The following is a 23,810-nucleotide window of genomic DNA, read 5'->3' as shown; positions in this document are numbered from 1 at the left end:
GATGGTCCCTTATGGAGTATATAATCTTACTGCCTACACACATCGTTGTTATGTGATGACCTGCTATGAGTGGCCCAATTTTCCATATACGTCCAAACTGGAGTCTTTTGAACTTACATTATCACTCCTTACTTGGCAATGTAAAGTCTGCCTATTTGGCTTGTGATTCCCGCTTGTCTGCCCTAGATGCTAATGTGGACAACTGACGATTCCTATTTGCATACGTTATTAAGTCACTATTTTTAATCCTGACTGTCGCTAACATCCCCGCTAAGACATGTTACAAAACTTATGCCAAAGAGGTTTGCATACTTATTATCACCTCTTGTTGCAACCAATCATCGAGTGCTTCCACTGGTGACAGTTACCACTTCAATTTTTGTTGATTATAAGGAGATGAGACATGTGACACTAGGAACGAGACCCGACTTCACCTTCTGCTTATAGTCTGGGTTCTTCTTGTCTTGACGCCCAGCTGATTGCCGTCACCAACGCTCAATTCAAAAATCTAAATGTGGCTGAAGGAACAGATAGGACACTCGTAATCTTTGTTACCAAGAACAATAGCCAAGCAATGCTTCCCAACTTTGGTTAATGTGTATACAGCCCATTCACAGACTTGAATCTCGGCAAGGATTAATTGGTGTTACCTTCACAATATTATTCCCTGTTGTAACTGTCAAACAATACTCCTAACAAAACATATTGGAGTGAATGCATAAAGCCCGTCATGCACTTAATAATTTGACTTCAATGATGCTCAAAATAACTAATCGCATGCTAATTGTAACGGCAATGATCTATGGATTTCCAAGGTATAGTTCGGTCTCAAGCATCAATATGCCTTTCATAGCAATATGGACGGCCCTCAATTGTATCCAATGTAATGCTGCAAATTTTTTAATTATTCACACAACACAAATTCATCTATAATCACAAGCTCTAGTTGTCATAATTTGTAACACTTCAATAACATAATTTTCCACGGCAAAATTTGAGAGTTTGAATGAATTATTAAAGCTCTGAATATAGTCTAACATTGAAATGTTAAATTCTTATTTCCGACAGCCCATAGAGATATGTGGAGTGCAACATACAATATTAATAGTCTTTAAAAGATAAGCCCAATGAATGTTTCTATAGGAGTGCGACATACAATATTAATAGAGCCTTTAAAATATGGGCCCAATGAATGTTTGTGACAGATAGTATCAAACATTAAACTACAAGAAATTGAACGGGCCCACAATATCATCAATCATCTGAATAAATTGAAATGTACCTCTCGACAAATGGAATTCTAGTTTTGTAATGAATCGGCATGCGACTATGAAGATTAAATTTATTTCCTTCCAAATAATGTCCCATGACTATAATCTTGGCTCTTAAAATTCATTGTCTAGATTGAATATTTCATTAATTCCAAGTCACCAACGACAACAATAGTACTCAAGCAAATTAAATAAAATCTCTGCACCTGCTCTTGATTCTTCCCTCCACATAACAAATACAAACCAACATTGCTCCATTTTGCTAGAATATTCTGAGTTTATAATATACTTTCAGACTATCCAAAATTTCTCCAGTTGGAATAATGCTTGCAGGGGCAAAGACTACAAAGCTGAAAAATAGGTTTTGCTCGTCAAACCCAGATAAGGCTAAGAGAACTGTAAAGCCCTTGTGTTGTTAGTTTGAAACTCACAGGCAACCAAACTTGTTCTAATAAGCCTTTCTGGACATCTACCTCTACTAAAACTCTGGCATGCAAATCTACCCTTAAAGATGGCAGCATACACGAATCTGTTACACTGTCACAGGCTCGCAGGAAGACTAGCTTTGATATCACTGTAATATCCTGAATCGGAGATTAACTGATTTCTATTTTAGCAATATAATTATAAATAAAACTTTGCAGATAATTTCCAGCAAATTCGAAAACCAATAGAAATTAAATCAACTTTTCTCAAATACAACATTCAAACTCAGATGTGTGCAAAAATGGAATACAATGCTAAGACCAAAAGATTCTCCAGATGAATATAACTTGTTATTTCACAATAGCATCCAAGATGTCGAACATATAATAACCATGAATTACAAACTAATAAGGTAAAACCAGCAACTCTTATAACTCCCTAAATTACGTTATTGTATTATACAATAGCAATACAATAACCAGCACTACGAATCCAATCCTAAATACAGATTAACAGTTAGATTGGAATACTAGAATAAGAACCTGTAAGCGCATGTGAAACATCTAAATTGATGTCTCCTGAGACAATGGGTTTGCATCCACTGTCTGCTAGCACAAGGGGCTACGTCCTCAAACTAGCTGAAAGCTGAAGCTTTCTGAAAACTCTCACAAGAGAGAAAACTGAACTGAATCATAAAATCAAGCATGCCCAGCCATGAGTCTCTTACCCTTGTAATACACAAACTAAGACTTTTCAACTCCTCTCTAGCCTTCATCCTATTCCTTGTGACTCTTCAACTTTTTCTGATAAATCATCTTATTCCTCCTCGTCCTCTTGTGACCACATGGAATATTAATTTGACCTTTAATAATAAATCTCAAGCTTACATAGTCAAATTTAATATTGTAAATTCGTTCCTTCTTAACAACTCTAATGTCCCCAAAGAAGGGACATTACATATTATCTCTAGACTTTATTACACCTTGCAGAAAGTTTATTAAAGATTGAGATTGTGTGGATAATGGTAACAGAACGGCAGGGGTTGTATCTGTTGTTAAGTGTCTTTTGAATCTTATGCAATGTCTCTTGGTCTCCTTCGTCATAGTATTTCTTGGCAGATTTGAGCTTGGACGGATGCTGGATAGTCATGTTTATGGTAGCACAAGACGGAGTGAGATTATGTTGATGTGCAGATCAGCATCATTATCTCCACTGTCCTTGTTGTTTTCGGAATACAAGGCGTCGGGAATATTATTGTATCGATGTGTCTTAGATGGCAAGTGTGATTGAAATGGCAAGAGTAACTGTCGTCAGTTCGTGGGAGGGAAATATGGGCTTCATTCTTTGCAATCACAGATGCCTTAGACGATTTGTGATGTCTACATATACAATAGGATTTTTCTCATAATTGATGATTCATTAATAACACTGGTTTGAGCACCATGTCAGCCTGCTTATGTATTCTCAGGCTGTTAGTTCTTCTCATATATATTTTTCTGTGTAATTTCCGTGAAGCATGTATATATTGCTGTGTGAGTGAAAAGGATATGCAGGTATTGTATGGAGTGGTTGTGTGATCCACTGTTGCATTAACATCTGAAGCAATAGGGTGATACATTGTTGTGCCATGCAATGTATATATTTTCTTGATGATTATTGTGATTCGATCTGATTGGCAGGTCTGAGATAGTTTGATGCGTATTGCTCAGCAATATAACACTCTGTGTATGATTATTGTATCATCAGTTTTATGTGTGATTTCTGATTCAAAGGAGAAGTGTATATGTCATAGATATCTAATCCTATAAGGATATTCTACTAGAAATTGTTATGTGATATCAGATTGTTGAAGATGACATTCTTCCATATAAGTTTGTGAAGCTTTGTATTGAATCTCCTGATTTTTCAATAAAGGGACTATTTTTTAGTGTGGTTGGGTTTTTCCCTCAGGCTAGAGGGTTTTCCTAGGATAAATATCTTGTGGTGATTGTTCTTGTGTTTTAAAGTTTCTGGCTATTACATTTCTAGTATTCTGGTTCAAAATTTAACATGGTATCAAAGTCAGGTTTAAAGAAAAGGTCCAAAACCAGAACTCTTTAAGCCTTGAAATATTCTTTGCTTGTCTTCTAGCAAATTTATTTCAGCTCCCAACAATGGTGACTGGACTCAAAGTTGAAGATATACTGGATGGTGCAACCAACTTTACTTCATGGAAATTTAAAGTCCCCATTGCTCCTGAAGAAAATGATCTCCTCAACTACGTGAAGTCTGATGTAGTTGAACCTAAAGCTCAATGCAGGAAGAATAATATCATGGCAAGGAAGATATTGATTGATTTTGTTAAGGATCATATTCTACCTATTATATCCAAGTTGAACTCAGCTAAAGAGATGTTTGAGAGTCTTTCAAAATTTGTAAGAATTCAACACCACAAGTAGAGCTCCAGCCTTGTGATGTCAACTTCTTCATTTTAAGATGGCTAGAGGAGAATCTATTGTATCTTTCTTGATGAAGATTACAGAATTGAAGGATCGGCTAAATGCTATTGGTCATTCAGTTGAGGACAAAGACCTGGTTATGCTAGCTATGAATGGCCTCCCTCATTCTTGGGGATCTTTATTCAAAGAATTAGTGGAAGAGATGAATTAATTAGATTTGGTCATTTGAGAGCCCAATGTATTCAAGAGGAACTCAGATTAGATGTAAGAGGAACTAGTTGAAAATCTCATCATTAAGAAGATAATGTTCTTGTTGCTCATACATCTAAAAGAAAAGTAAGTGAATGGAGAAGAGTAAATTTCAAGAGAAATGCAGATAAGGATTCAAATTCAGCTCCTGAACTGAAGAAGTATCTTCTAGAATTCAATGTTTTAGATATGACAAATATGGTCACTTTGCAAGAGATTGTTTCTCAAGACCAAAACATCAAGTCATTGTTGCAAATGTTGATGTTGCTTCACCTCATCAAGAATCCAGTGTCAAAATTCAGGACTCTTATTCTAAAGTATTACTTTTCTGAAATTTAGATGCCGTAGTATAATCCTGTGTTAAGTTTTGAATTAGTCATTGTAAGAAAGTATTGGGGCCTCCACCATAAAGTCTGGCCCTAATAAATTCCTAATCACACTTCTGGCAGATTTTTTTTTTTACATTTCTGAACAAAGGAAATTCTGAGATTAAAAAAGTGAAAACTTTTCTTTGTTAAATCTCCATTATATTTCCACATTTTTCCCAAGAAGGGTTCTCCATGTATATTCTTTCATGATCAATTTTATAATTCGGATCTTGTATTGTTGATCTAAATACTATAGTAAAGATATGATCTTATTACTTTGTTTGAAATTTTGAATTGCATGACTGGAGATTCAGTTAGCAAGATTCATGGATTCACATATGCTGATTCATAAGAAATTGATAGAGAACAGGGATGATCTCAGTCTGTTACAGGTATTCTGAAATGATCAGCAAGCTAGTTGTCTATTTTTTGTTGGATACTCAAGTTTTCAGTGTTGAGGTAAGCTATGTTATTTCTGTGGAAAATCATATATCATGCTTTTGGAGAAGATTGTACGAAATTGTTGTTGGTCTCTGGTTTGATTAGTGATGGGCTCCATACAAAGAATTGTTTAAATCTTGGTCTCATTTCGCTGGGAGTTTCAGATCATTGTTTAACCTTCCATAGCCTCTTGTTTTGACTTCAATCACTTGGGTGAGTTTTGAGGGCATTTGGGTGAAGCTTAGAGATTTGGCTGTCCTGTTTGAGTTGCGCAGTTTGCTACAGCAGATTCGAGATTTTAGTTGCAGGTTTATTTGTGTTCGTTGGAGGTGTTGGACAAGCCTTAAAATCTTGTAGGAGCATGAGTTTTTTATTTTTTATCCAAGGGGAAGCTAATGCCTATAACTTCAGATAAGCACTTCATACTATTGAATAATTTTTATGAATCTTTTATGTAGGTATTACTTTAGAATAGTAATTTATGTATTCTTTTAAGCATTGGTCTGTATATTTCTCCTCAAGGTAGTTTAATTCTATGAATTATTATCAATCTCTCTTGATTGCAGGATGGATCAAGGAGCCGAAGGATGATGGATTAATTATCTGAAACCGCATAGAGGAAGACTTTAACATCCAACTAGAGATATGATCATAGGTTTCATTTGCAGTCATTCGTCTAAGACTCTAAGTTGCTGTCTCATAACAAGGTTGGGTCAGACTTGGATGTAGTGTCATGTCCCCTTGCAGAAATAAGAATAATAAAAGAAACATTAAAATAACAATGTGCTCATTAAATAATATAATAAATATTTAATATAAATCAATTCAATATATTAATGATAATGTATGAAAATTGAAATATTATCATAATAATAAAATATAATTGGTATTCTTTGTAAAGTTAAACTAATAGTTATGGAGAAGTGAATGAGGTGTCTTATCAATAATCAAACGATGACATCAATTCTTTTTTGAAGATATAAAAATAAGATCTCTCTCACCCCATTCAGCATGATCGGGCATTTCTTATTCAATATATATCATACTGCTATTCTATGGAAGAATGGCAGATTATAAATACAATTATTACTTATCATAAAGGAAGAAAAATTATTATTTATTTGATATTCAGAAAGAATACAAAAGAAATACATATCAACAAAGAGTGTTGGCCATTTTGGCAAATCAGCTGTACAGCTGGCAAGCAACCAGCAAGTAATTCTGATAGTTGAATATTATATATAAATTCTGTTATGACTGAGGAGCCAAAGTCTTACATATACAGTAATAATAAACTCAGAATTATATATTCATATGTTTATAATAAATATATTTAAAATATATTAATATACATAAAGGTACATATATTATTAATAATCAAGATTGTATGTATGTATGTATGTATAGATACATATATACATATATTTAGGTCCTATTACTATTTGGCTGAGAAGGGAAGATTGAAGTGTTACCAAGGAGAGGCTTGGATAAATTCAAACAATGGATGTTTGTCCCAACATAGGGTGGGGATCAGCAACCCCGAGCACCTTGTTGGAAAAATCCTAAGAAAGACTTAAGGGCTTTGATCCATAAACTGAGGGAATCGATTGAAAGTTGGTATCTAGGCAACTTAGATAACACCGACTCCTTTTGTCATTAAGCTGGAATAGTAATAAAGTAAGCACCAACGATAATAATTTGTACAGATAACTTAAATCTAATAGAATGAAAAACTATTCCTATTAGGGGACATTACAAACCAAACCCTAATTGGGAATTTGGAATAAATTAAATAAGGTTCCAATGAGGGACTTTACATGGAGAGTTTGCATCAACAAAGAAATTGAGAAAGATTAAGACTCTAAACAACGGAGAACCTATCATTGCAATCAGCTAATTCTAAGAGGAGGAAATGACAATCAGCGGGAGTTAAATTCCAAGAATTCAAGGCATGAGTCAAGAGCATATAGGTTCTAAGATTAATAGAGGGAAGTTCACTTCTAGAGAGTTTCATTGCAATCTCTGAGGCAGCACAGATCAAGAGGAAGTTTTGTGAAAGAGTGAAGATGTCAATTAAATGGGTTGCAGTGTTGCAAAGAACAAAATTGCATAGTCAATATGGATTGGTCACTGGTAGCTTCACAAACTTTCAGTAGAGAGTGATTTGGGATAAGGTAGAGGAGCACAAACCTAGACTTTAGCATGTGAGAAGTTACAAAGGTATGTGTTGAATACAGCAAGCATTGCAGACAATCTTTGTACGAGGACATCGTGAGGTTGGTGCAATTGCTTGAAGAATCAGAGGGAACTTCAGTGGCAAAGGGAGAGCACCAAGTCCTTTGCAAAGGATCAGCAAGCTCAAGAAGCGGTGTGGCTTCAAAAGCTCATTGTTTGAAGCCATTGTTTGGTCAAACATTTGAGCCAATTTTAAGTAATTATGAGAATCAAACTTGAGAGAATGTGGTCATCACTGAGAAGAAGTATTTGTTGTTAGGGAGTCTCAGCATCGTTTGCTCTTATTATGTGTTGTCATGCATTTTTCTCTAGGACAAAGAAATTTGAGGTGAAAGCTCTTGTGATGCATTATTCTCTAAGACGGATAAACTTGAGGTGAAAGCTCTTCTAATGCATTTTTCTCTAAGATGGAGAACTTTGAGGTGAAAGGCCTTGTAATGCATTTTTCCCTCAGATGGAGAAATTTGAGGTGAAAGCCCTTGTAATGCATTTTTCTCTGAGACGAAGAAATTTGAAGGGAAAGCTCTTCTTGCTCTTTCCACTAGTGCAAGTAGCCACAATGGACATCAAGTTAAGGGACATTGTGACGAAATAATGTTGAGTGACTCCGTGATGAGAGCTTGTGCATATTCCACTCATGGAAGTAGCCATAGTGGATGTCATGTTTAGAGAATCCATAACAGCATCACATTGAGTGACTCAGTGATGTGATCTTGTATTTATTTCACTCATGGGAGTAGTCATGATGAACATCATGTTGAGGGAATCCATGATGCTATCACTTCAAAAGAATCTGTGATCAAGTTTTGCTTTTATCACATATGGGTGTAGTCATTGTATTTGTCATGTTGCGAGACTCTATGACATGAGAACTTTAAATGGCATCTCATGTGCTAATGTTTGGTAGCACCAGGAACTATGATTCATACATGTGTTTTGTGTTTTCATTGATCCTTAGCATTGTTGTTTGTGTTTACATTTCTCTTCTACCTGTGAAGGTCTTGTTGTGATCCTATTATTATCTGTTTGGATTTTATTATGCCTTCATGATCGTGATTATGAGCATAGTTGTATTGCTGTTGAAAGACACATTCGCCACCATGTTCCTTGCATTCAATGCAGAGGTGTATAATCTTTGATAGTTCGGTTGTCTTAAAGGTAAAACGGCTCATTTTGAAACCATCGCCTTCAATAATGAAGCATCTTCGTGCATACTGCATTGTTGAGCTTTTTGTACTTGCTAGAAGTAGTCGAGTTGTGATCGTCTACTATTGTCTCCAAACTTTATTGTACCTTGCAAAAGTTTTATTAAAGATTGAGATCGGGTAGATAATGGTTATAGAATATGGGTTGTTAAGTTTTTTTTGCAACTTATGCAATGTCTCTTTGTCATATCCCCATAAAATCATAAAGATAAAAGTCTCTACTGAGATTTTTTTATAGAAGATAAATACAATTTTAATACTAAAACATTAGAATGATCATACATTAATATCAATATTAGTGATGCTAGACCAATATATCTTATCCATTATCAATGTTGAGAACATTAAACTAATCAATATTAATACCATTAAAGAACTATAACTTATAACAAGAAAATTAATATTAGATATTAATAACAATATGAATATTTCTCATATTGAATTAATCAACATTTGTTGAATAAATAAATAGTAATTAGATACAAAAGTAATAATACAACAAACTTAATTAATAAATAAGTTTACAAATTAAAATGGTCCAACTAACTAAAATAAAATCATTATATTAGTGTAGCTTATTAAAAGATTACCGTAGTTCAAAAAGGCACCATGAGCGAGAATGAAAGGACATGCTGCTCAGTGGGCCATGAGGGTTATATATAAAAAAACAAATATAAAAAGAGGAGAAAGGAGGGCACAAAAAGTAATATAAATTACGAAGTCTAAAAAGTATATCCCACAAGAAAAATAAGGATGCAGCTATACTCTTAAAATAGGGAGCTATATATATGAGTAAATAAAGCAGATTTAGAGAAAGAGCCCATGTGGGAGGAAAATGAAAGATAAATTGCAGCAAAGGGTCGGGAGCTGCTTAAATACACCCAGTCGAGGAATATGATGAAACAAACTCCACATGGCATTAGGACCAGTATGAAGGAGATGTGTAAAGGAGTAAAACAACACACTGACATAATCAGCGACCTGAAAAAGGGATAATATAATGGTCCATCAGCATATGGAGCAAACGCTTATCCACAGTTAGCGTTAATTTAATAGGATATCGAATGGATTCTTCTTAGAATTTCTACGGCAACATAATAATACAAAGGTTGCCATTATTTTAACTATAGAATCTTGGTTAATTTATCATTAAGATATGACTTTTCATATCATAAGATGTGACTTTTTGATAATGAATGTATAAATTGGAAAAGGAAGACACATTCTAAGATATATTTGACAAGCAATTATAAAAAGATATACAGATTTTGTGAGGAGGAATAAGGGTGTAAAGATGACTTTGTAATAGAAAATTCAAATGTAATATTGTAATGATAAATAAAAAGCCTTTTGTTTATATTTAAGGCATGGAGTTTAAACAGCAGTTGATTTGTCCTTTATAATCGTCTTTAAATTTCGTAAGCAATTTAAATGTCAGATAAGGGACAGGGTCATTTATGGCATTTTAAACTCACTCATCATAGATATAGTGAAATATTGAATTGTTTCTGTATCTATGTCTAGTTTATCTCCCTACCTTAGGAGTTAAAATCCAATTTGGATTAGTTTAAAATTGTGTATATATACTTGATGATTGAAACTTGACATATAAGTTGTAGAGTCATTCATGTGGCACAATCATAATTAATCAAGATATTGGCGTATTGTGGATGAGTTTGATAGAATGGAAGGACATGTTCACTTCTACTGTTAAACTAAATGAATATTTGGACTTTCAATGGATGAAAAGAGCAAGTTGGAACTTAGAAAGGAATTGTCATTTTTTATACAAAATTTTCAACAGTATAAGAATGAGTGGAAATTTTACATTGTGGGGGGAATAATAGTCAATGTTCCATTCCCACTTGAACCTTATTTAGAGGGGAGATGTTCCATTCTCAAATAATCTAAAAAGACAATTTCTGAATCTTTATGTGTAGATAAGTAATTTTATCTTTTACATTTATCTACTCTTTGTAGTCTCTCTCTTATTTGTAATTCTATATATACTATAAGGATTATTTGCCTTGATCTTTTCCTTTATGTTAGAGGATGTTCTTACAGGAAAAGAAGGTTGGTACTTTACACAGGCTACCATATATTGTACAAACTCAATCTAATGATAGTAGCTCTAAAGACCCTAATGATCAAGATGGATTAAGTGAGGCTCTTGAAGCAAACATTTTTGATGATTGGATATATGGGATCCTTCTTCATTAAGAGGGAGTATGACACTTCTTCTAAGGGAATGCAGAAGCTTAGAAGATTGATACTCAGAGGCAGTCTAGAAATACATGTGGGTAACTATCAGATGTTGATGGGCCTACTCCTACGTATATAATGAGGAAGTGATGACTTATCACCAGAAAATCAGGAAATTGATATCAGATTCAGATTAAGTTCAACAGGCATCCTTGGGTGAAGAGAGTTTCTAAGGAAGTAACTAGAGGACCTGACTTCCCAAGATCGATGTTTAGAGGGAGAAATTTTGAGATGCAATCTTTTGTGGACGATATCTTCTCTATGAGGAGAAGTTCTAAGAGAAATTTTTTGTAACGCGCTCTCCTCTATGAGAGAGAAGTCTAAGGTGAAAACCCTTGTTCCACCCTCTAGTAGCAGCTATGGTGGGTCCACCCTCTGACCTGGTTTATGGTGGATATAATGTGAGTTACTACATAATGTTGTTGTGATTAAGTCATGAAAGATGATGATTTTTCATTGATGTATATATTTAGAGGGGAGCTATTGAAAGGTGATGATCTTATCAATAGTTGGACCTGTTACCATAACAAACTACATTAAGTTGTTGTCCCAGAGTACCAAAGGTTATGACAATGAACAGAAGGTGACTATTGAAGGAAACAATCTTATCAATAGTGGACCTATCTCCTAACACCAAAATGTGTTGAAGCGAGTGTTATCATGATTCTTCGGGCCAGATTTTGCTAGACACCTTGACATTGAAGGTAACAATCTTATCAATAGTAGACCTATGTCCTAACACCAAAATGTGTTGGAGCGAGTGTTATCATGGTTCTTCAGGCCGGATTTTGCCAAACACCTTGACAAACAACTCATCATGGTTCTTCGAGCCGGATTTTGCCGGACACCATGAAATTAAATTGTTATGGTTCTTCAGGTCAGATCTTGCCAACACCATAACATAGATTTATTATAGACCACACTTAAGGTGGTGTTTAAACTTATATTAAAGTTATAGAATTCCCTTCAATTCCCTCTTTGGTAAAGAAGTGTTGAGAAATTTAGCATCAGTGTGAATCAAAGCCAATTACATATGTAATATATGTTATTATATATGTGTGTGTGTTGATAGTTTTATGTTGATATCCTTAAAAATGTCATTTTAGGAAATTCATACTGTGATGATATCTCTTCATGTACTCAAAAACATAATATGTTCTATATCAATTCTTCCTAACTAAGAGGGAGTGTTAAGGTTGTAGTTACAATCAGATCAATATGATCATGAGTTTCATTATTGATGGTAAACCATCATTAGATAAATATTCTTTTCTATACATATATTATTATATATATAATATATATAATAATGTATATATTATACATATGGTTATTTATATTATTAATAAACTAACTAATGATGTTTAAACCTTGGAGACATGTCTCTTGAAGAGCCATGTGTTGTGAGGTTCTCACACCATCACCCAAATTCTTTGGGGACCCCCTTTTTTGATCGACTCAGCAAATTTTTGGGTTGTCCAAAAAAATTGAGTTTTGAAAATTTCACGCCTTGGACACCTTCAAGGCCAGTCGAGAAAGGGCTAGATTTATTTTCACCTAATTTCAACCCGATTTTCCAGAGCCACCAATTTCATCCTTAGGCCGGACAAAATTTCAACATGCAACATTTGGCAAGATAAAATTGTAGATTTGCACTTAGACATTTTCTTTTGAAAATCCAGATATAACAGTGAAAATTTGAACAATCTTTCAAAAGAAAAATTTTGTTAGACTTGGGTTTTGGAAAATCTCAAATTTTTGCTTTGGTGAAAATTTTAATTTTGTAGAAAGGCTAAATTGCAAAAATCGATTTTTAGATCTAGAAGCAATTTTATTTTATTTTTGTCAAGAAATTTCTAATTGGCATAGCAAAATCGATTTGAAGGAAAATTGCAAAAAAATTGGCTTTAATAGATTAAAATTGCCTTGAAAGCTTTTTGCCTTTAATGAAATTGGTAATTTAATATTGAAAAAATGGTTTTTGGTTAGCCAAAATCCAATTTTAATAACGTATTAATTACTAAATCCTCATTAAATGGAAATATTTAACATCTCCAAAGCACCATTTAATTTCTTTTTGCAATTTGGGGCTAATTGGCAATTTAAAAGGGCAATTTTCTTTTTGGCAAAATTAAATTTTAGCTAAGTATTTAATTGTGGGCCTTGACTTTGATTTAATTTTTGTTTTTTTTCCTCCTCCAGGACCAAGTCGGCTGGCTTAGAGGGAGTGAGAAGTTGGGTATAAGAGGAGGCCTCTCTCCCACTTCTTCCTCACTTTTCATTTTTCCTCTCCATGCTTAGGCGAATTTCATTGAGGAGCAGATTTTAGGTGTTTGGCGATTTAGCTTCAAGGCAGATTTCCTCCTTTCCTTGGCGATTTTCCTCTTGGGACAGAATTCTCATTGTTAGAAGACTTTGCAAGGGGCAGATTTCTTCCATTATTTGGCGATTTCTGCTAGGACAGATCTGATTTATGTGCCATGGGCGATTTGTGTGAGTGTCTGATTTTCTCCACTTAGGACTGCACTTTTTATATCAGACTTAGGTGATTTTTGTTAAGGAAGAGGATAGATGAGAAAGTCTAATTTTTTCTTTGTGGTGGATAGCTTTAGATGTTTAAATTTCTGATTTGCAAAGGATTTGAAGTTCTTGAGGTCTAGTTCTAATTTCGAAAAGTCGCTATACGATTATTGGTTAAGGTGAATTTTCATCATTTAGAGTTGAAAGGGGTCCTTAAGCTGACATCCTTCTTTCGCTCTAGTCTAAGGATTGCTTCCCTTGGTTCTACTTGCCTTCTGGTCCACCACTCTACCATCCCATAATAGGGCAACAAGTATGGAGGATGTTAGTGCAAGTAAGAATCCCAAGCAGACAAACACTAAGAAAGACAAAGAGGATATGATACCCAAAACACCCTTCTCGAAAATGAAGAGAATAACCGACACCAATATCGACACAGTGGACATGATAAGGATGAAGGATAGACTAAAGGAAGGACAATCCCCCTTGGCAAAGAGGATATACAGAAGCGGAATTGTACATGCGGTAGCTTTTCCTCCTACATTGCCGTGTCCGGAATTGATTATTGAATGTGCATCCAGATTTGATCTAAATAGTAATTCCATCATTTTTGAGGAAGGGGAGAGAGTGTTGGCCAACATCGGCGAACAAGCAATCGAAGAAACATTCAACATTCCCCAGTACAAAGGCATGATGGTTGTGATGATGGATCAAGCAACCAAATCATTTCAAGAGAACCAAGAGGCCTATTTCACGCATCTAAAGCAGAATTGGATTCACGAGGGAAAGAAAGGTGTTAGCAGATCATCAAGGTTCACAATGGAGGATTTCAAGCCAAAATATGGTGATCTTGTTCTTCTCAGCCGGATCATGGGCCTAGCTCAAGGGATGCAATTTGAAAACTGGATGTACTTCTTCATTGATGAAATTGAAAAGAGGAAAAGAAGATTTGATTGGGCTAAGATCATAAACGAGAACTTAGAATTGCAACTCAGAACCGTACAAAAAAAAAGGCAATTCTACATGGGCTCCTATCTGTTCTACCTAATTGCTAGATTGTACAAGAGTCTGGGACTAAAGGCCTTAGCAGAAGTTGGTAGGGGGCCGGGGCAATATTTGGTACATGAATACTATCCGCAGCTCCATTTGCATAACAACAAGGATTACAAGATATTTTGTGATGCCTTCGCCATGAAGACAGTAAAGGTATTACAAGAGACACCTGCTAAGAGACTTTCACCAGAAGCAAAAGCAAGAATTAGGAAGTATGGGAGTTGGTTCATCCAATTTCCGCAATTTACCTACATTAGAGTGGCAAGAAGTACAATTTATCCCAAAAGGCTTCCAAGGTAACCTCCCGACTAAGCACTATGATAGAATGATAAGAAACAAAGGAAAAACAGGCATTACATTCTCAATCATAATTGGCAATGATAGTTGCCCAAATCGGGCCTCCTTTGAAGCTGTAGAGAAGGAATTGAAATGGTATCATCTAGGATGGTACAGAGCAAGGCAAGGATTTGATCCTAATGGTCTTATCAAGGTATCTCTTGGAAATGAATTCAAGCATGTTCCCACCATATAAGACTTTTGGGCCAACACCAAAGATGACTTTCATGTGAGAAAGCTAGCCTTCTCCAGGCTATCGGTGAACATGATGAGGGCTATCAAATGGAGAGGCCTTGATATTCCGAATCAACTGAAAGATGATGAAAATGTGCTGAGAGAAGACTATGATACAGTAGAAGGAACAGAATTGAATCTAGTGGATTGGGATGACCATCAGGATCCTTCCTTGGAGGCAGTTACAAGGGTAGTGGATTTACATACTAAGTCGTGGTATAATTGAAAAACTAAGGAAGCTACAAAGGCAAAGGATTCCCCTTACCTATGAGATGATGATGCCAAAAGAGAGACAAGCAAAATCAGTCGAGCAGAGGAATGAAGGAAGTAGCCAACAACAGGAAATGGTTAGAAACGGCAAGAAAAAAGTTTTGGAGGTAGAGAAGGGCAAGGAACATCTGGTACCTCCAGCCAAGAGACTGCAGGTAGTGCGATCAAGAGAAAGAATAATTGAGGCTAGAAGCCAAGAGGTCAATTCAAGTGATAAAGTGGCCGCTGTAGAGGTGAGCTCTGATTCGGAATCAAGTGGCTATAGTGAGAGCACCGAGTACTCCCCTCTCTCGGAGAACCAACAAGGAAATGATATGGCAGAAACTAGTAGAGAAGAAGATAGGCCAATTGACATTGAGGCAACAAGTCAGGCACCTGAGGCTGTTGGTGATGCTTTGTTAGTCGAACCGAATCCAGATTTGGGGAGATGCACTGCACCACTATGGTTAAAGCAAATGCTTATGCCAAGAGGCGAGGTGGTAACTACCCATACAGTTGAGGACATCCAAGGGTTAATGGAAAAAGGTGATAGCGAGAACCAAAAACAAATGGCAAAAACGGTGGCAAGGGTAATCAAGAGCGACAGTGATGGTCACTGAAAGGTTCAGATTGCTATTCCAACAGTCAACAAAGCAGTAGATGAGATTATGGCCCAAGAATGAGATAATGGAACATAACTTGGGAAGGAATACAGATGATATGGAGTGTGAGGAGGTCTAGGAAGGTATAGCATCAATCAAAGAAACGTTGAGAAAGGCTAATGAAAGAATAGTAAAGTTGGAGGCCGAGAACAAATATTGGAGAGATTGCCAGCCCATCCAACAGCTGCATCAGGCAGCCCTTCCTCAAGATAGTGGGAGCAATTGAAAAGAGATATCAGCTCAGCTACACGAAGTCAGGGGTTGGATCCATGATACAATCCAAGTGGGGCGAAATTTCTTGCCTTCATCTCGACATTCCAGTCATTAGTGGCTGTTAGAGACAGGTTCAGATTATTCGAAGAGGAGTGGAAAGATTTCCTTCCTATCAAAGATTTAGCTATTCCTAGGCTATAGGCGCTCACTGGGCTACCAGAGGCATATTTGCAAAAGGCCAGGTTGGTTGATGAGAGAGGATTGAGTATAGTTGAATCTTGGTTTGTTGCATTGACTACGAGATTTAGAACACTTGAAGAAATATATAATGAGATTGCATGGCACAGCCCAAGCGTTGACACTTTTATTTCAACCATGATGAGCAACGTTGGGGTGGCACTTGATTTTGAGGATATCAGAGAAGAGGATGTCAACGAGACAGATTTTGGATCGAGGTTGGATGAGTTGGGAAAGGTTGCTATCAAGAAAAAGCATTTGGGCACCCTTTCCTCTCTCAGTGCTTTTATTGGATTTGCAAAGGAATATGAGAAGGATCACAAAAAGATACTACAAGCAACGAGCAACGTGGCAAAGTTAGCGGAACTCAGGGCGAAGCACACACCTTGTCCTCCTATGGAAGAAGTTGACGAAAGGCTAGCTAAGTTCATTGCCTTAGCTAAAAAAATGAAAGAAAAGGGAAGAGTTATATTAGAAGATCATTTGATGTAAGCCCAAGTGGCAAATTTCTCTTTCTTCTAGAATAGGACAAGTGTCTATTTCTGATTGGCCACCATTTTGGCGCCTTCTCATTAGTTGCCACTTTTTGTACTTTTTTCATTGGTCCATTGATGAGGTGGCGGCTTCTTATTGGCCGATGGGGTGGAAACCCTAATTAGGGTTTTTAGGATCCAATCTGGATCATTGATCTTGTTTTGATCTCCACCATCTGTTGTATTTCTGGCCCCTATATAAGGCCATTTGCTCTCATTTGTAAAGTGTTGGAGAAATTGTTGCTAAGATAATACCAAAATTGCTCTCTTCTTCATTGTTGTGACTTGCATGGTGATTAAGAACATTGGGTATTATTGCATGTTTTCTACTTCCACATAGTTAGATTTCCTTTCAAGTTGTTAAAGTTGGTTGCATTTGAAGTTGTTTAAGTGAGGTTAAAGTAGATGGATAGTTGTATGGTAGCATTAGTAGGTGTTTGCTAGGGATCAATACTAGACCACTAGCATCCTAGTGGCTGGTTGGGAAGCCTTGTGTGGTAAACTAGTTTATTATTCCTTTGAATCATTGCACATGTGAAAGTGAGGCCGCTGGTCAGCTCTCATTAGGTTCGATCCCTGTCCATTTGCTAACCTTCCATTCGTAGGAGTAGGAGTAGAATAGTGAGTAGCTGGGTAGTCGAAGTTTAGAGAGAGGGAAGTTAGAGAAGTAAGTCAAGTAATAGAACACATCCACTCACCTTCCACCATCACCGCTTTCTCACTAACATCATCCTTGGCAGACACATCCTCCATCATCATCACCATCAACATTATCTGCCTCCACACATTTCACAAACCAAACCACCATCACCTTCATCCCACCAAAGTCCAAGTCATCCTCAACAATTTGCGTAAGGCCGCCTACATGATTACTAGCGAATCACATCGATAAAACTGAGCGAGTATCCAATGGTGTAAGGAACATTGGAGTTATTCTAATATCCCATGAGCAATAACTTTTCAAGAGAGGAATTGTATGTTTGATACACTGTGTCGGCTATCCAATTATTAATATGTTATGTAAGTGATACAAAACTCCCATGAACACCATGTCTCCTTCTCTCATACTTATATAAGATCCAAATCTGCATTTGGAACATATGTATAACAATGGCAATGTAATTACATTTGCAAAACCGATCCATGTTACTTAACACTGAATATGTGTCCATATGGGCCCAAACGAAGCCTCAGAGTTATGAAAATTGGGATTTGCAATTTTAAGGAAAATTCAAGAAAAGAGATCACAAACAACCTGCAGCAATGTGTAGATCATGAAATTCTACCCCAAAACAAAACAAAAACATGATCGAAAAAAGGACTCCAGATGAGTGAGATATCGTTGTTTGAAAATCACCTCTGTAATTATTTTTCCTAAATCACCATTACAGCACCTCTAAAAATCAAATGACTCTAAATTTCACCTCAGATGTCCAAGATTGATGAAACAAAAGTTGATTCAGGGGTTTTTTGACCTTCTAAATGTGATGCCAACATCTGATTTGCACCAGCAAGATTGAGCAAAGCTCCAATCTTGACCTGTAAAAAAAAATCTCCAATGGCTATGCAATGAACGCTCCTTTGGCTCTAATACCATGTAAGAATCTGCCTCAAGCTTTCGTACTATGTAAGAATTTACCTAAGGCAAGAATGAAATGCCAAGATCTAGAAGCTCCAGAGATAGCACAAGAGAGACAAGATATGATCAAATGAGAATGGATTAATCGGATAATTGGATGAATACATTATAGAAGTGCCTTGTATATAAAGGCAATCAAGATGACTAGGAGTCATGCAAGAGATAAGCATAACTAAGCACATGTCCACCAAGAGTGGATTATACTCCATTGTGCATGAATGTGCATGCAACAATGAGAGTATAAGAATACAAAGGTGTATCTCATAAAGACATGTAGTAGACAACACGTGCTCAATTGGATTGCAAACTACTGTGTTATCTACATAAAAACTCATATGAATATGCAAACTCTTAGGTGTCTACTGTTGAAGATGGTCGCTGCGATAGAAATCTTTATCTCTGGAAATATGAAGGTTATTACCGTTATTGTTACGTTCAGCTGAAAAGGACGCTTATGTTTAAATTGTAATATTGAATGTAATGACATGTGTCATTCTCATGCATTGAGGCATGAATATTCGAAGAGTCATATTTTATTATAGGAGTTATGAGAATCTCAAGAGACCTTCGGTTATAATGTGAAGAGTCTCTCCTATTGTTATATATATCACATTAAGTGATAAACATTGTACACTTGAACATTTCATTATCAATAAAGATATTTTTGTGTTGTGTGGCTGGGTTTTTCCCTTCATTCTCGAAGAGTTTTCCCAGGATAATTTTGGTGTTCTTTGTTTCTGTTTTCTCTCTTTCTTATTGCTGGTTATATTTATGGATTTCTAGGCTCTAGTTTCAACATCTACATGACAACTAAAATGAAGATGCATTAACCTAAGTAAACTTAAGTAAGGTGTAAATAGTAAATACTTATTTACACCAACAGTTCTCTTTACTTTTGTTACAGCTTCTTATGTTTGTTAGGTTGAGAGAATACATGACATGAAAATCTGAAAATATCTCCATTGCTAAGAGGGAATGTTAATGATTGTAGCTGCAGGAGATATTTTGCATACCTGTGAAGCTTATCCTATGTGTATTTATCATTCTATGTGACTCTCCGTAGGTTGTTTTAGAGACATATTTATGTATTCCATCCAGCCCGTATTCATGTCTTTTGGTGATTGTCACATTTGTGGCATCAGAAGTTTTCTACAGTTCATACAATTCATTGTCGTTACCATTATAGTCATTTTTGGAGGAAGATTAAGTGTTGTCAGTTCATAATGATCGTGTAGCTCTTGTGACCTTTGGTGGACTCAAAACATTAAGAAATTGTAACTGCCAAGTGATGACTCTTTGACTACCAAAGGGTGTCTTTCTGGGCAGTGTCAAGGATTTGCTTTGAAAAGGCATTGATTCATTCCTTCTTGAATCAGTTCATATTTTTCTGAGATTATTATTTTTATATTTCCGTGAGTGTGTTGCCAATAACTGAATATTGCTTCGTGACATCGAGAGTATTTCTGTAGCAGGCGGTTGTGAGTTCAATAGCTTGGAAGGTTAGAAGATCATATGTATTTCATTTCAGATATTAATGTCATGCTTGGTATAGGAGCAGAACTATATATGTATCGAGACTATTTTGTGATTTGAAAGTTGTGTATCGTGACTTCCTGAAAAACAATACTCTGTTGATTTTTATTTGCTCTGATCATAGAATGATCATTGATTGTTGGAGACATCAATAAGGGGCAGGGATATTATTTGTAATTGATTTGAAAATCTGAATAAAGGAACTATCTTTCTGTGAGTTGGGCTGTTTCCCTCAGTGAGGAGGATCTTTTCCAGGATAAATATTTGTGTCTTCTGATATAGTATTTCTGCATATTGCACTCTTGTATTCTGGTTCAAAAAATTAACATTTTCGATATGTTTCAGTTCCTATTTCATTCAAGGAATTAGTCATTGAAATTTTCAATGGACTTCTACAAATGTAAAGCTCTTTTCAGGGTTTCAGTCTTCAGATGTTGAATGTCAAGTTTTCAAGACTATAGTGGTTCAGAAGCATCAAAAGGTCAGCAACTATAGTGGACATATGGGATAAAACTGCCTCTAGGGTTGTACTATGTCTTTAAAGAAATTGTAATAATTTGTCCAATTTCTCTCTTGTCACATATGTTGATATGAATATCACAAATACAGTACTTGATGAATGCCATAACATTGATAAGAGTCAAGACAACTATAAACCTTGAAGTGATCTTTTATTTCATGCATATGGATTCATATATCATAACTTTGGGTGATTAGGTATGTTAGGTGCCTAATATCTACTCTGTTTTATTTTTGTTTAGATCGACCACCTATATTTCTTTCACTATTGCTGCCCTCTTGTAAACTGTGACTAATCTTATCTATTTGAATAGAAACAGATGATTCAATCATGCTTCTAAACCTAAGTTGCCAGTTCCAATTCTGATACGAATGTGGGTTTGAGATTAAGGTTCAAAGTTCGTCCCAAAAAATTTTGGGTTGAGATCTAATTTGTTTTGGGCTCGTCTGTACAAGAATATATTTTACAATATATATATGCAGTAGCGAATAAGTCCATACACCACTATGCTAATGTTGAAGCACAAATGACATATAAAACAACCTTTTTGGACTTTTTAGTGGTCAAATTTAAGGTTGGAGAGTCGGATAGACCTAAGTTGGCAAAAAAAACTTATGAAAAAGTCAAAGAAAATGATGTTTTCAGTCAATTGGCCCCAAATTCATTCCGGGTTCATGTGTCCAGACTCCAAACCATAAGTGTTCCAAATTCGTCCACAAGTCTTAGAAAGTCCTTACGTGGCTTTTTAGTGAATTTGAGTGTCTGCAGCCGAACTTGATCAAATTCACAACAAACCAGAATTTCTTTCAAACCAAATTTCAATTTCGATCAAGGGGGAGTGAATGTGGTAACTTAGTTCTAAACATACAAAATCATTGACTAATAATATTAAAGCTAATTTCCATATTTTGCAATTCATGATTCAGTTATAAAAAACAAGAAAAGTACTGTCTATGAGCATTTCCAGTAAAAAATATTTTGTGAATCATGTCCTTGTATCATCATCTTACATATGCTGCAATGATGTTATTATCAGCTATATAGAGATCTTATGCAGCTAGCTATACTTGACTTGGTGACAAGATTTGGGCTCAAGTATTCATTTGGGGATAGTTGTTGTTTATTATTTTTAGTCATTCATTTTATTTTATTTAAATTTTTGTTAAGGTATGCGTGTAGGAACACCCTCCTGAGTTTAAACTGAGCTTGAGAAGATAGATTACCGACTCTCATCAATTGGGCTTTAAACCTCCATAATGTGTAGATGAACTTTGGTTTCAGTTTCATGATGACAACCCTTGTCCTTGAATGTTAAATTATGTTCTAGGATTTTAAAACAGCCATTTCAGGACCCAACAAGATCCATATTCTCATCAGCTCGAACCTAGCATCTAATGTGCTAATTCAGGTCCGGTATAAGAATTCGGCTTGATTAAATTTGGCATCAAGTCGAAGCCTTCTATTGCTTGATATTAAAACCAATATATTTCAGCCACCAAAGATATAATGGGTCAACGTTGCCGCTCATTATCATCTGGGCAAGAAAATGAAATGAATTGCCAATTTAGGGTTCCTTCAATACACCACATGTTTCCTCTTAAACCCTAGAAGTCTTGAGGACTAAAAGTCACTAAAACAATTAAGTGGTCTCGTGGACGTCATTTAAATCGCATTCATTCATTCATTCATTAGGTGTACTCAACTGGTTTCAAGTGTAGCTTGAGAACCCATCATCAAAGTGAATGATGAATCCATTACACATGGAGCTCCTTATATGTGAAACTTTCTATAGAAAACTTTGTGGGGTAGGCTTAACAGAATTAAACAAAAACTAAATAGAACCTGTAAAGAAGTCCTGCTTATGAAATTCGATGGTACCCTCCTTACCTGGGCACATGTCTGGGCAGGATCCGAGAATGGGCTCTGAATCTTCATAGTCCATGGTCTCATCCATTTCCTTCTTCTGCTGGGGATTCTGTTGTTGTTGCTGTTGCTGTTGCTGTTGCTGACGTCCCAATGGAGGCGAAGAAGAACGAATTGAGTCACTGAGCTCAGTATTAAAACGAGCCAGCCTCCTCGCTTTTGCTTCCATTTCTCTGCAGGTCCAATCATTGCCATAGAGATACATACATATACACATTGAATATAGGAATATTATAGCGTGCACCCAGCAAGAGCAGAAAAATACCTTTGGCGTTCATCATCATTAAGAAGAGAAGGTGGGGAAGTGGACCTAGCTCTGGGCTTTGGCTTAAGGGGTTCATGAGGTGGAGAAGGTGAATTTCTGGGTTTGGGTCGAGACCGCGGTGGAGATGGAGAAGTTCTGCTTGGAATATTTGAAGGGCGAGGAGGGGATTGATCAGAAGTGCCGAATGAGATGAGTTTTTTAGGAGGCGCCACAGGACCTGAATTCCCATCGAAGCCCTTGAAAGCCATTTCCACGCCCGCTGCTACTGCTGATATTTGCACGTCTGAGAATTCAACCTGTTTCAAAACTCAGCGTTCAAGTTCCAGCGTTTCATTACCAGAATTGACCACGAAATATGTAAATGTGACTATATTTGATTCGAATGGATTTCTTCATTTCCTTTCACCTCTTCCACTGCCACCGCTCGTGTCGTTGCTGATAATCCTACTACTGGTGTGCTCTGTTATCAGCCGGGATTCCATCCAGGGTTCAGATTCAGCACCGTTTTCCCTTGTTTTCCCTCAAATTCTAATTGTTTTTTTTTTTTTTTTAATCGGTTTCAGACTTCATTTTTCAATTCGTTGTCTACACAGAATACCGTTATGGATTATTAGGATTATTAGTAACGTTTTTTTTTCACCTCCTTTATTTCTTTTTTCGTGGTAAGCACATGTTATATTGCAAAGTTTGAGGAGTTCTATTAAAATAATGAAATTATTATATGCTAATTTCAGATTTATGATTGGCTGACACTATTTTGCTAGGGTTTTATTCAGTTTTATGAAAAAAATTATTGAACAAAAATCAACATCTGTGGCTAAGTTGGTTGCAAAAGGCAAGAACATTAATGCAGCTTAATTATTATTAATGTCATGACAGGGCGACAAATAATAGTGGTAAGTTAGCATTTATTATGTTAAGATCAGAGAGCCACTGACAATAGAGGTGGATAAACACCAATAAAATGTTTTCCAATTTTCAAATTACGCAGCAATTAT

The 23,810-nt window shown here is 36.0% G+C and overlaps 1 protein-coding gene across 1 annotated transcript in view; it reads right to left on the bottom strand.

Moving 5' to 3' along the window:
* The window catches only part of SAC3B (SAC3/GANP/Nin1/mts3/eIF-3 p25 family), a 92,754-nt gene extending 69,353 nt beyond the window's left edge, over positions 1–23,401 (bottom strand). Inside the window, exons 1-3 of the mRNA XM_089797353.1 lie at positions 23,219–23,401; positions 22,813–23,108; positions 22,512–22,720 (exon numbers count right to left, since the gene is read on the bottom strand). Coding sequence (XP_089653479.1) covers positions 22,512–22,720; positions 22,813–23,060 — 457 coding nt within the window. The 5' untranslated portion in view covers positions 23,061–23,108; positions 23,219–23,401. The remainder of the gene's footprint in view (positions 1–22,511; positions 22,721–22,812; positions 23,109–23,218) is intronic.
* Between the last annotated feature and the right edge of the window lie 409 nt (positions 23,402–23,810).

Source organism: Cupressus sempervirens, chromosome 8, assembly GCF_028749045.1.
Source record: "Cupressus sempervirens isolate cs-2001-9-10 chromosome 8, ASM2874904v1, whole genome shotgun sequence".
Classification (NCBI taxonomy): Eukaryota; Viridiplantae; Streptophyta; class Pinopsida; order Cupressales; family Cupressaceae; genus Cupressus; species Cupressus sempervirens.
The sequence above is the reverse complement of the archived record's forward strand: the minus strand, read 5'-3'. Positions and strand labels throughout refer to the sequence as shown.